Here is a 12,500-nt window from a genome sequence, read left to right on the forward strand (position 1 = left end):
GACATATTTTAACGGTTCATTTACATAAGGTAAGCACTTGCTAGTGTTGAAAAGATCCGCTTCTATAGCGTGAGGGCTCAGCCAGGCCTTTGTGTGTTCGCTGCAAATGCCCGAGGGTCCTCCTACGTAAGACCAGCATTCCCCCAATATTCCCCCCAATCCCGTCCCCCTGTTGCTCTCTCCCCCAGCCACTGTTTTGTTGGCAGGTGATAATCGTCCCGCTTGCGGGGGCTCTTGCCCAGAGTTCATTGCCAGAGACGGTGGGGCGTATTCAGTAAACAAGGAATTAGCATGCAAATGGGCTGGGAGGAAGAGGGCGGGGCTGGGAAGGGGAGAGTTGCGGGTCGCAGGTCAGACGCTCCTCAGACTTGATTGGGGAGCTGTCAATCATCCGTGGCCGCGGGGCCAAGGCGCAGAACAAAGAGGAACAAAGATGGCTGACAAAAAAAGCTCTCCCTCTCCCCCAAGTTTAAGTCCACTTCCTCTTTTGGGCGTCGGGAGTTGCCCTGTCGTTAATGGTCTGCCAGTCACGCGGCGGGTACGACACTAACTGACGGCCTCCTGGCACAGGGAGCGGTCCCGCTGTGGAGTTGGAGAACTTCACCTCCGAGACCTCCGTGTCTAAACTCCACTTCAGCTCTGCTGCGACGGCGCACTGGAGCGCCTCACACACTGCTGTCAAGACGGTGTCAGTGTACGGTTGAAAAAAGAAGCTGAAGATAAATAAATAAAAGGACCGTCCATTCAGCACTTCTCTACAGCGACATAATCTTTTAAAATCGACCCATAATCACGTAACTTCCAACGCCACGGGACAACAAACAACCTCCAGGAGGGTCTTCTTCAGCATGTGTTGTTGTCATGGCTGGTTAGGCGCCATCTTGCTAGCACTTGGGGACAAAAACAAACCACCCGCTTTCCCTTTCTCTTACTCTCTCTGTCTCTCTCTCTCTCTCTCTTTCTCTCTCTCTGTCCCCCCAAACTCCCCCCGGCCTAGGAGACAGACAAAGATAGACAGAGACTCACCAGGGAATGACCCACCCCCCCTCTCCCTCTGTGCCACAGATAAAGACACAGACTCTCCCCCAAGAGGGAATGAGAGAGAGACAGAGAGATGGGGTGAAAAGGGCTAGAGAGGAGTGGCAGGGATGGTGAGAGAGAGAGAGAGATGTGAAGGTGGTGGTGGTGAAGGGGGGGGGGGGGGAGTGACAGATGCGCAAAAAAAGTTGGCAGAGGAGAAAGAGGGCAAAGGGGTAGTGAGTGACACAAACAGGCAGTTTGTGTGTGTGTGTGTGTGTGTGTGTGCGCGTGTGCGTGTGCGTGTGCGTGCGTGTGTGTGTGTGTGTGTGTGTTCGAACGCATTCCCATTCCCATGTGCCTGTGTGGTACAACATTTTTACAAGTTACTCATAATACATATTTGCATGCATAAAATATGGTGTGTGTGTGAGTGAGTGAGCGTGTGAGAGAGAGACGTGAAGTGGTGTATTGTTTCAGCAGTGATGCATGTGTGTGTCAGTAGAGAGAGTGTAGGACACGAGGGCAGCCGTTATACTGAGCTAATTAAATCACCCCGGGACAAAGATGGATGGCCCCACACACACACACACACACACACACACACACACACACACACAAATATTCCCATGGGGCCCTCCTGCAGCGCTGAGCTGTGATGTGCATCATTTACCTCCATAATCTTGCTGTCAGGCGGAAACCTCGTATGTCCAAAACTGTTACTTTTCAGGATTCAAATTCAAAAACAGCAGATCTACAAGCTCAAAACGTGACGCGATTTGAGCTTGTAGATCAGCTACCTTTGTGGGACAATGTAGCATTAATTTGTGAAAAAAAACACAAGTAGTAATCTGGAGATGAGAGGTTTCTGCCCGACCAAAATGATAATCATCTGCCTTCATTCTCTCCCTTCTCTCTCGTTTCCTCACCCTCCCTCCCTCTCTCTCTCTCTCTCTCTCTATCTCTCTATTTTCAGGTAAGCCAGTGATGATTATCACAGAGTACATGGAGAATGGCTCACTGGATGCATTCCTGAGGGTCAGTCATGCGTTTCCTGTGTGTTTTTGTTTGTTTGTGTTTGTGTGTGTGTGTGTGTGTGTGTGTGTGTGTGTGTGTGTGTGTGTGTGTGTGTGTGTGTGTGTGTGTGTGTGTGTGTGTGTGTGTGTGTGTGTGCGGAGGTGTAGAGTGTTGATCCCATCTGATCAGAGACATGTTATCCCTAAGAAATCACCCAGCAACACAATGAGGATTACAGCATTTCTTTTGCTAGCGATTCCCTTGGTTTCCTGTCGGCACACAAACATCAGGCCGTTCACACGCATTCTTCCACCTGAGTTCCAGAAAGGGATTTTGGTGATAAACGTAGTGTTTCATCTTTTGTTTTGTTTGGTATTTGTTCGGACCACAGTGATTTAGGTACATGCTTGATGCTGTGAAGGTGCTGCTTAAGCTAGTGTAGCTTGTATAGTTGAGTAGTTACAGTAAGTAAGTAAGGAGTTAAACATGAATGTGAACAGTGTGTTAACCCATTAAGACCGGGAACGCATCTGTGTCATTTTAAGATTTATTGGGCTATTCAAAAATAGCAGATCTACAAGCTAGCTTGTAGACCTGATATATTTGAAAAATCTTGACAATTGCTGCAAATCTTTGAATATATATATATTTTAAAGAGAACATTTGTAAATCAAATCTTTCCTTCTGGGAGTCCCTGGAACAACATATTTTTATATATTTTATTTTTTATATATTTTTTATTTAGATTTAGAAAACATTTTTAGAATCGGCCTCAGGTCTTAATGGGTTAAAAGCATTACATTATTATTTCCTAAAACGAACAAGTTGATGCCAATCTGTCAACAGTTACACAATTGGCAAATAGCTGATCTCCACAGTTGTTCTTACTCTCATCCTTAAAAGACATTCATATGGATGATTTTTACAATGCAGATTTAGCCAAAGCTGCTATATTTAACACAAGATCTAAACTAATTACAGACACACGCACTCCAACAGATTTAAGAGGATAAACATTTGTTTAACCCATTAAGACCTGGAACTGTGTCATTTTTAGATTTGAGCTAAAAAGCATTATTTTACACTTTGGGCTATTCAAAAATAGCAGATATACAAGCTCATAGCGCGGCACCGAGTGCCGCGCTACGAGCTTGTAGATCTGCTATTTTTGAAAAATCGTGAAAATGTGTGCAAATCTTTTGAATATATATATTTTCAAAGCGAACATTTTTAACTCAAATCTTTGCTTCTGGGGGGTCCCTGGAACAACATATTTTGATGGGGGTCCGCGGCCAAATACATATAATTTTGGGGGTCCTTGACATGAAAAAGATTGAGCACCACTGATACAGAAACATGCGTTTTTCAGAAAACTGTTGAGATTTAGGAGACGTGTGGAATCGGCTTCAGGTCTCAATGGGTTAACTAAACTGTTGTTTACTCTCTACAGAAGAATGACGGCCGCTTCACGGTGATCCAGCTGGTTGGCATCCTGCGTGGCATCGCCTCGGGTATGAAGTACCTGTCAGACATGAGCTATGTCCACAGAGACCTGGCAGCCCGAAATATCCTCGTCAACAGCAACCTGGTGTGTAAGGTGTCTGACTTCGGCATGTCCCGCGTCCTGGAGGACGACCCGGAAGCCGCCTACACTACTAGAGTAAGTGTGTCAGATAGGTAGATTATTATGTGATCGTTTAATACATGTTTGGTGGTACAGTGTGATGTGATCAGTGGTGGAAAGTAACTAAGTACATGACCTGAAGTTCTGTACTTAAGTACAATTTTTGAGATATTGGTACTTTACTTGAGTATTTACAATTTACAATACTTTTACTTCTACTCCACTACATCTCAGAGGCAAATATTGTACTTTTTACTCCACTACAATTACAACGCGTCGCCTCCACTAGAACGCGTCGCATCGCGACACGTTGTGAGCTTGTAGATCTGCTATTTTCAAATATTTTAGTATTTTTACTTTTGGTACTTTAAGTATATTTTGATGCCAATACTTACTTTTACTCAAGTACATTTTTAATTCTGGACTTTTACTTGTAACAGAGTACTTCTACATTGCAGTATTGGTACTTTTACTTAAGTAAAACATTTGAGTACTTTTTCCACCACTGAGTGTGATGAAATGGTGTTATTGGGCTCAGAACGCTACACAGTAAAATGCTCGGTGTTAATTTAACTCTGTTAACTCTGAGAGTGCACAACCTCTATCGATTAAAATCAATTGAGGATTTTGTGTGTGTGTGTGTGTGTGTGTGTGTGTGTGCGTGTGCGTGTGCGTGTGCGTGTGCGTGTGCGTGTGTCTGTGTCTGTGTGCGTGCGTGCGTGCGTGCGTGCGTGCCTCTATGCGCCTGTATTCGCAAATTTGGTCCACTTCCATTAATTCACTGTCTCCGTGTCCTCCAGGGAGGGAAGATCCCCATTCGCTGGACGGCGCCAGAAGCCATCGCCTACAGGAAGTTCACCTCAGCCAGCGACGTGTGGAGTTATGGCATCGTCATGTGGGAAGTGATGTCATACGGCGAGCGGCCATATTGGGACATGAGTAACCAGGATGTAAGTCTTATCGCTCACAAACTAGCACACTTCTTAATCATCCCCTTCCAGTCAGTTTGACTGTTGTTTCCATTTCTAAAGACAGCTCTTGCATGATTTGGTGTGATTTGTGAGAGTAGATTAGCGGTTCTCAAACTATGGGTTTGAGAACAAGTGGGGTCACGCGAAGGTGCCGTTGGGGTCGCGCATTGGCAACCAAAAAAACGATTTCTTTATCAAGAAACAGGAAAAGAAAAAAAAAACTCATAATATTGGGTCGTGGTATAAAAACGTTTGAGAACCCCTGGAGTAGATGGAAAAAAAACCTCAAAGTACAGTTACGGACTAGAGGGTTTAATTGGTTAGTAAAATGCCCCCCCCCCCCCCCCCCCCTCTCTCTTTCTAGGTTATCAAGGCCATCGACGAGGGCTACAGGCTTCCCCCGCCCATGGACTGCCCCGTGGCGCTGCACCAGCTGATGCTGGACTGCTGGCAGAGGGAGCGGGCCGACCGGCCCAAGTTCGGACAGATCGTCAACATGCTGGACAAGCTGATCCGCAACCCCAACAGCCTGAAGAGGACCGGAGGAGAGACCGCCGTTAGGTAAAGGAGGATGCCAATGTGTGTGTGTGTGTGTGTGTGTGTGTGTGTGTGTGTGTGTGTGTGTGTGTGTGTGTGTGTGTGTGTGTGTGTGTGTGTGTGTGTGTGTGTGTGCGTGTGAAGGACAGAAAACAATACTCGAGGCTAGCCAATCAGTTGTGTGAAAAATGAGAGGACTTGGGTTAATTTGAAGAAAGCATTCGTGCATATGGATGCACTCGTGTGTGCACATGCAGACAACCACCCCAGCTCACGTCATACGCAAATAGGTAGGCACACATGTGCACACATACATTCACCCAGATGCACATGTGTGCGTGCACGCCCAAATACCTACTCTCATCGGTATTTACACTCCCCATTAAGTGTTACCCTCTTGCGGTGTACAGTTTATTGTAACACAAACACCCGCCATAATGGGGTCCTGCGGTGAGCGGCCTTAATGGCATCGTACGCTGAGGAATGCACACGCTCTAACAGAGTGGAGAAATTACGACGCAACGCAGGGTTGAAAACAAACACGACCTTGCGGCTCCGACACCATTACTTCCCAGCAGCTAGACGCGTTAAAAGGACGACCTGTGTGTGTGTGTATTTACAGACTCGACGCAGGCCAGCGGGAGTCTGTTTTAGTTTAACAAGCGTGCAAGCGTGCGCACACACACACACACACACACACACACACACACACTCGCACACGGGCACATACGTTCACCTAATGGGATACAGAGAGCGAGAGGGTCCGTGTGGAGTAATTAGCTGGACTGAATCCTATAAATGCTGCTTTTACAGGTATGTGAGGATAAGGGGACTTAATAAGTTGTATGTGTGCGTGACTGCGTGCGTATATGTGTACTTGTTTTACTATACTTGTGAGGGTACAAATGTCCCTCACTAGAAGATTCAGGTTAGGGGTTAGGTTAGGCATTTAGAGGTTCGCTTTAAGGCTTGTGGTTATATTTAGTCGTAAGACTGATTTATACTTGGTTGTGTGCCGGTGTCACACACCGAAAATATTACTATATTTTACTCTGGCTTTAGCGTTGGGGTTAAAATGGCTGGTTAAAATAATTTTGTTCCCCCCCTCCCATTATTCTGATGTCCCCACAAGTATAGTATATGAATGTGTGTGTGTGTGTGTGTGTGTGTGTGTGTGTGTGTATGCGTGTGTGTGTGTGTGTGTGGAAAGGGGTCACTGCACAGCACTGTTCCATACACCGAGTGAGGATCACTCATTATAGTTTGCCATCCAGTTCTCCACAGCTCACCACTAGAAACTTTCACCATGTCATCCAGCACACGTCAAAAGTACGTACGTACTAGTGCTCAAAACCAATTTGTAGATATCTTAAATTATGGAGGCAGAACGAGAGTGAGTCAGAGAAAGCAGAGAGAGAGAGAGAGATGGAAATAAAACTGCAAATAGAGGGATTCAGAGAGAAAGGGAGAGAGATCAAGCGAGACTTAGTGGAGCGGGACGAGATGGCCAGTGCCTCACCTCAGACTAGCCGGCCCCGTGTAAATGTTTAATGGCTGCCAATGCCGTCCCAGCTCTAGGCACAAAGGAGGAGAGTGGAAAAAGGAAAACGAAGGAAAAACAGGGTAATTCAGTCCGCATGAGGCACAGTGTGTACCAACGGCTATCTGAACAAGAGCGAGCGTGCTGCTGTGGCGCGCGGTGGAGTTCACTGGAGTGTGTGCTGTGCGGATCCTGTTTTCTCTTCAAATAAGACCAAACGAACTGTGTCGGTGACACTGAGGGAAGGAACTGCTGTTTGACTTGGCACGGATTCCAGTAGGACAAATACGGAGGGGACACGAGGGAGGGCTGAGTTTGACAAACCTGCTGATCCCATCATGGGGGAGCTCACAGTGAAACAGATATTAAAGATGGATGGAGAGAGAGAGAGAGAGAGAGATGGTAAAGCTATGGCGAGAAATGGACCATTTTATGGCATAGTGGTAATTCTTTGTGTCATGGCCCCCTGGTACTGTGATGGATCAGAGCAGTAACACTCCAGTTCCCAGAAGGCCGGAGGGCATGTTGTCCCCCCCCCCTTACCACCTCAGGCCCTGTTTTAATTAGGTGTATGTTGGGTAGTATTCGTACATGGGTCAGGATCGCTTATGCTATGCCAAAGACCCTCAAACTGCCTATGATTGATAATCTACCACATTTATGTATTTTGTATATTATTAAATGTATGTATATATTGAATAATACATCTTTAAAAAAATAGAAAACTGTCTGTATATTTCATGTGTCATAACTGTCTTCTCCTTGCCTTTCATTCGTCTCTCTTCCTCTCCTCTCTATCCTCCATCCCATCGTCATCACCTCCACCTCTCTGTCCCTGGCCTTGTCCCGCCCAGGCCCAACACCACCCTACTGGAGCCGGTGAGCCCGGAGGCCTCCTCAGCCGTGGGCTCTGTGGAGGACTGGCTGCAGGCCATCGGCATGGAGAGATACAGTGACAACTTCACCGCTGGAGGATACACCACCCCCGAGGCTGTGGTGCAGATGACACAGGAGTGAGTCTGAGGGCCGGGGTGGGGGGGGGGGGTGGGGGGGCATGATATAGGGGGAAAGAGTAAAATAATCACTGTGTAAGATGGACGGAGGGAGAAGGAAATGTGGAGAGCAAGAGTAGGAAACGTGATGACTTTTCATAAATAAATACAGTATATTTTACTCCCCACTCTTGTGTGTGTATATGTATGTATATATTCGGTATACTGTGTGTATATATATATATATATATATATATATATATATATATATATATATATATATATATATATATATATATATATATATATATATATACATACAGTATACTGCGCATATATATATATATACACACAGTATATACATACAGGGACGTGCTGGCCACTGGGAAATTCGGGAAAATTCCAGAACGGCCGCGCCATTTACGGGCCGCCAGACGGCCGGGGGGCCACCCAAGACAACTGCAGCATGTTTTTTTTTTTTTATTGAAACATTTCGGAAAATCCCAGAGCTGAATTTTGGTCCCAGCACGCCCCTGTATACATATTACGTATATATACAGTGTATACTGTATATACACACACAATTTTTATATGTATTAATAAATAAAATCGTGTTTGTGTAGCTCTCATGCCCCTCATAACTTAACCATGTCAGTCAGTTTGCCATACTGTTGTCATGTTTCTATCTAATATACGGTATGGCTACTGGCTTAAGTATAATTCATAATTCATCGCACAACAGTGAATAACTTAAAGCCTCACTGTGTCACTTTTTCTTTTTTTTACAATATAAAATTATATATATTAATACAATATAACTTATAGAATTGGGGTGGTTGTATTCTATCCCCTCAGCAAACGGGTAGAAAGAGGAAAGTTACATAGTGCTGCTTTGAATAACAGAAAATAACTTACTTTCAAGCTATACTGTGCACCGAAATATAAATGAGGCCATAGGATTGATGTGTTGTTGCTGCTTGAGCAGTGAAGCAGTTGGGCCGGCGTCCACGCAGGCTGTGAAAGCCATCATGATGTGGAACAAGGTTGCCGGCGTTCAGCTGCATCCGTTTTGTTATTGTTGACCCTGGTCCTAATGGCTCTCCCCCTCCCTCTCTCTGCTGTACCTTTTTCAGGGACATGGCGCGCATCGGCATCTCCTCGGCCGCACACCAGAGCAAGATCCTGACCAACGTCCAGGGAATGCTGTCCCAGATGCAACAAATGCAAGGCAGAATGGTTCCCGTCTGAGAGAGATCTAGCTCTAACTATAAAAGATATTATTATTATTAAAAAACAAAAAACAAACAGCTTCCTTTCTTACGGAAAAAAACAACACAAAAGATTAAATATAAAAAAAAACAAATGAAAAAAAGAACAAGAGACAAATAAACTATGATGAAATAGTTTACCTCATCCATGCACTTTAAATTGGATCTAAAAGAAAAAAGAAGAAGAAAAAAGTGGGGGAAAATGGCACTTTTTTATCAGACCTTCACCTTGCCCTTTTTTTGTGGAGAATGGGATAATTCTGTCCGCGGTGTTCCGAAGTTGTTGGACGGACGTACGGACGGACAGAATAGTGCTTCCGAGAGGCCAATCTGGAGTGCCTTCGACCGGTCTGGAAGGAAGAATTGCGAAGGAGGGGGGCAGTACCTCTCTTCCCTCCCTGGGCAGAGTGTCGTTTCTGGAACATTTGTTTTCTGGAATAAATCCGCGGAGTAGACTTTTTTTTATTTCCTGTGACTCTGTTTTATTGTACATGAATTGTTTTGTGTGGGACGTCTTCTCTCTCTACTGGACCTGTCTGATATCTGACGGACAAAATGGAGGATCCAAGGACCCCCACATAAACAGAGGTCGGGGGGGGTTGCAGGAGGGGGGTCTGCGTAGGAATGGACTTACCTCGAGGAGGCCCTGCTTTTTTTGTTCTGTTATGTACTTGTTTGGTCCTGTGTATATTGTTGCCCTCAGGACGTTGCCAAGAATGTCTTTGATTTTCTGTAGGTGCATTCCCATCCCATAGACCCCCCGCCCCCCCGCACCCACCCCCAACATGCTGGATTTAGATTCATCCACCCGCACCCCCCCCCCCCCCCCCCCCGCATGGGTCCGACCGTTCCTCACCGCTTCTGAATGGACAGCCTTTTGGGCCACTTGGCTACTGTGAGTTGGCTTCCTAAAAGTGGCTGTGAGAGGGAAGGATTGGTTGGGACGAAACGACGCGGCAAGGCAAGATGGAGTAATAACTAAGCATCATCATCATCACCATCATCATCGTCATCAGCATGCGGATAAGCAAGACAATTCCTGCCGGTTATTATTCAAGCTGTCATCATGGTAAGAATTCACGTAAAGTGTTTCCATAGGTAGAGTGTATGGACATAAAATGTATGCGTGGCAGAATGAACGTACAGGACATTATGAATGCGTACGACAGGAATATGAAGAGCAGCTCTAACACCCTCCAGGTTCTCTGAGACTGGGGCCCATTGTGAGAAATGCAATATAGATGTCCTCTTATATTTGCAGTGTAGGACCCTCACATTGATTAGAACCAGCCAAGTGTCTATAAGCTCTATTACTAATTAGAACAGCTCTCTCACTACTCGCTCTGTTACTCTCTCTCTCTCTCTCTCTCTCTCTCTCTCTCTCTCTCTCTCTCTCTCTCTCTCTCTCTCTCTCTCTCTCTCTCTCTGCTGACTGGGAGCTCGCTGGGCTCTCGGCACCAGAGCTGTGTGTTAATTAACAAGCGGGTCGCGCCACCTGAGGCAGAGAGAGCAGATCAATAGACGCTGGTCTGTGATCAGTCACAGGCCTTGACGCCGCTGGCATGTTGATGAGAAGGATTAATCAGCTACTGACTCGTGTAGTGAGGCCCAACGCGCAGCCCAAACGAGAGTGGCATAGTTCTCCACGACTTTCCTGGAACGGAAAGAAGGGCTTTTGGATTTTTCGGAGGGGGTGGTGGGGGCTTGTGGGGGATTCAGATATGCTGATGTCATGTATGCACACTGACGCTGTTTTGCATTTAGCAGCAGATGAGGAGATTTTTCCCTTTAAGGTTGAAGGATACTCTTGGTTAGGATTGGACGTCAGGCAGAAATTGTTTATGTTCGAAAACCATTGCGACTGAGTGTGGCCTGATTTTTTTTTCTTCTTCTTTTCTCTCATTTCTTCTCTCTCTCTCTATCGTTCCCCACAGCTGCTGCCATCCATTACAAACAGGATCCCTCGCTCGTTCCCCATGACCACCAGAACCCCCTCCCTCCTCCACCCTCCACTACGGGGTCTGTTTTTCCCCTCTCTCTCTCCTTGGAGTCTCCTCGAGATGAGAAATCCACCACTGCGTCTGCCACCGCGCCACGTTAACCTGACAAACTGGCCATTCGCACTCTGCAGCCAATCCAGTGACTTACTGCAAACACTATGAATGAATTAACAACCTAAAAAAAAAAACACTAAAAAGAATGTAATATAATCTAGAGGCCCTGCTCCAGTGGATAATGTACTTGTATTTTTTTGGAGAAATTTGTTTTATTTTGTGTCGTTTTATATTTTTTGTTTGCATGTACAGTAATGAGCGTTTGATTTGGCCGTTAATGTATGTCGAGTATGATCGACGTGTGTGTGTGTGTGTGTGTGTGTGTGTGTGTGTGTGTGTGTGTGTGTGTGTGTGTGTGTGTGTGTGTGTGTGTGTGTGTGTGTGTGTGTGTGTGTGTGTGTGTGTGTGTGTGTGTGTGTGTGTGTGTCTGAGTGAGTGAGTGAGAGTCTGTACTGTATGACTGACAGTATCTTGAAAGTACTATCAACATTTGTGTCTGTTTTCATGCCACTGTGGAGATGGAGATTATGGACTTGTGTTATTTTTGAGACATTTGATAAGAAAAAAAAGAAAGAACTTGCTTTTGTGACGTCAGAAACCATGTGAGATGTATTGCTTCCTTTGTGCAAGCTCTACTCGGCAACAGCAATCATTTAAAACAGCTTTCTGGAGCGCATCACATTTCCTGCTTTGCCTCGTGCAGTGAGTTGCGGTAGGACACACGGACAGTGTGACAACAGCACGCCTGTCCTTACAGACTGATGGACAGAGGGACAGTCAATGACGATGGATTCTCTGAGCTAAAAAATAAATAAAAGGCACATTGAGTGGAACCGTCTTTCTGCATTGGGATGTACAGGGGCATTTCAAATGGACACACCAATGTACACTACAGAAGATCAGGAGCTGGGAAAAGTGAGTTTTAAGAAGGAGAAGATCATGGATGATATTTTTTGTTTCCTCCAGTAAACATCACACAGCGGACTGCTTTCAACCAATGGACTGTACTCTTCTCTTTGCTTTTTTAAATATCCTTATCTGAATGTTTTTGAACTCCTTATGTGAAGCTTCACACAATACAAAAAAACACCTCCGTCCTTAATCCCGGCTTTTTTTCTTTTGGTGGTGCATTGTTTTAGGGTTGTTATCTGTAGAAAAAAAGGACCTGTTGTGGAATTATGCAAGAAATGTTGGGAAAGAGAAGGAAAGCAGAATGTACTGTAAAATACTTTTTTCCTTTAGTTCAATGAAATAATGAAGAAAAAAAAAACCTAACAGTTAATGTTGCTCATTGTATGCCTTCCGATGCCATATGATCTAGCCATGTAGATCTAACATTCTCTCAAACTTTGCTTTTTTTTTCATCTTTTGTTTTTGTCTGTTTTTTGTTTATGTATTTTTTTTTGTCGAGGAATTCTAGGTACATGTAACTTATGTCATTTATTTATGGCCTTTTATATCTAGTTTGTAAAATGATAGC

General features: G+C 45.1%; 1 protein-coding gene across 2 annotated transcripts in view; it reads left to right on the forward strand.

The window, feature by feature from the left end:
- Positions 1–12,500, forward strand: part of epha4l (eph receptor A4, like) — a 59,186-nt gene that overhangs the window by 46,630 nt on the left and 56 nt on the right. For both annotated transcript variants that reach the window (XM_084065529.1, XM_084065530.1), the window contains exons 12-18: positions 1,994–2,055; positions 3,485–3,694; positions 4,459–4,608; positions 4,994–5,190; positions 7,561–7,719; positions 8,832–10,035; positions 10,901–12,500. The exon at positions 10,901–12,500 is cut by the window's right edge and continues 56 nt beyond it. In XM_084065529.1, the coding sequence (XP_083921655.1) occupies positions 1,994–2,055; positions 3,485–3,694; positions 4,459–4,608; positions 4,994–5,190; positions 7,561–7,719; positions 8,832–8,946 (893 nt within the window). In that variant the 3' untranslated portion in view covers positions 8,947–10,035; positions 10,901–12,500. The remainder of the gene's footprint in view (positions 1–1,993; positions 2,056–3,484; positions 3,695–4,458; positions 4,609–4,993; positions 5,191–7,560; positions 7,720–8,831; positions 10,036–10,900) is intronic.

Source organism: Gymnoscopelus microlampas (genome assembly GCF_963454915.1).
Source record: "Gymnoscopelus microlampas genome assembly, chromosome: 8".
NCBI classification, from domain to species: Eukaryota; Metazoa; Chordata; class Actinopteri; order Myctophiformes; family Myctophidae; genus Gymnoscopelus; species Gymnoscopelus microlampas.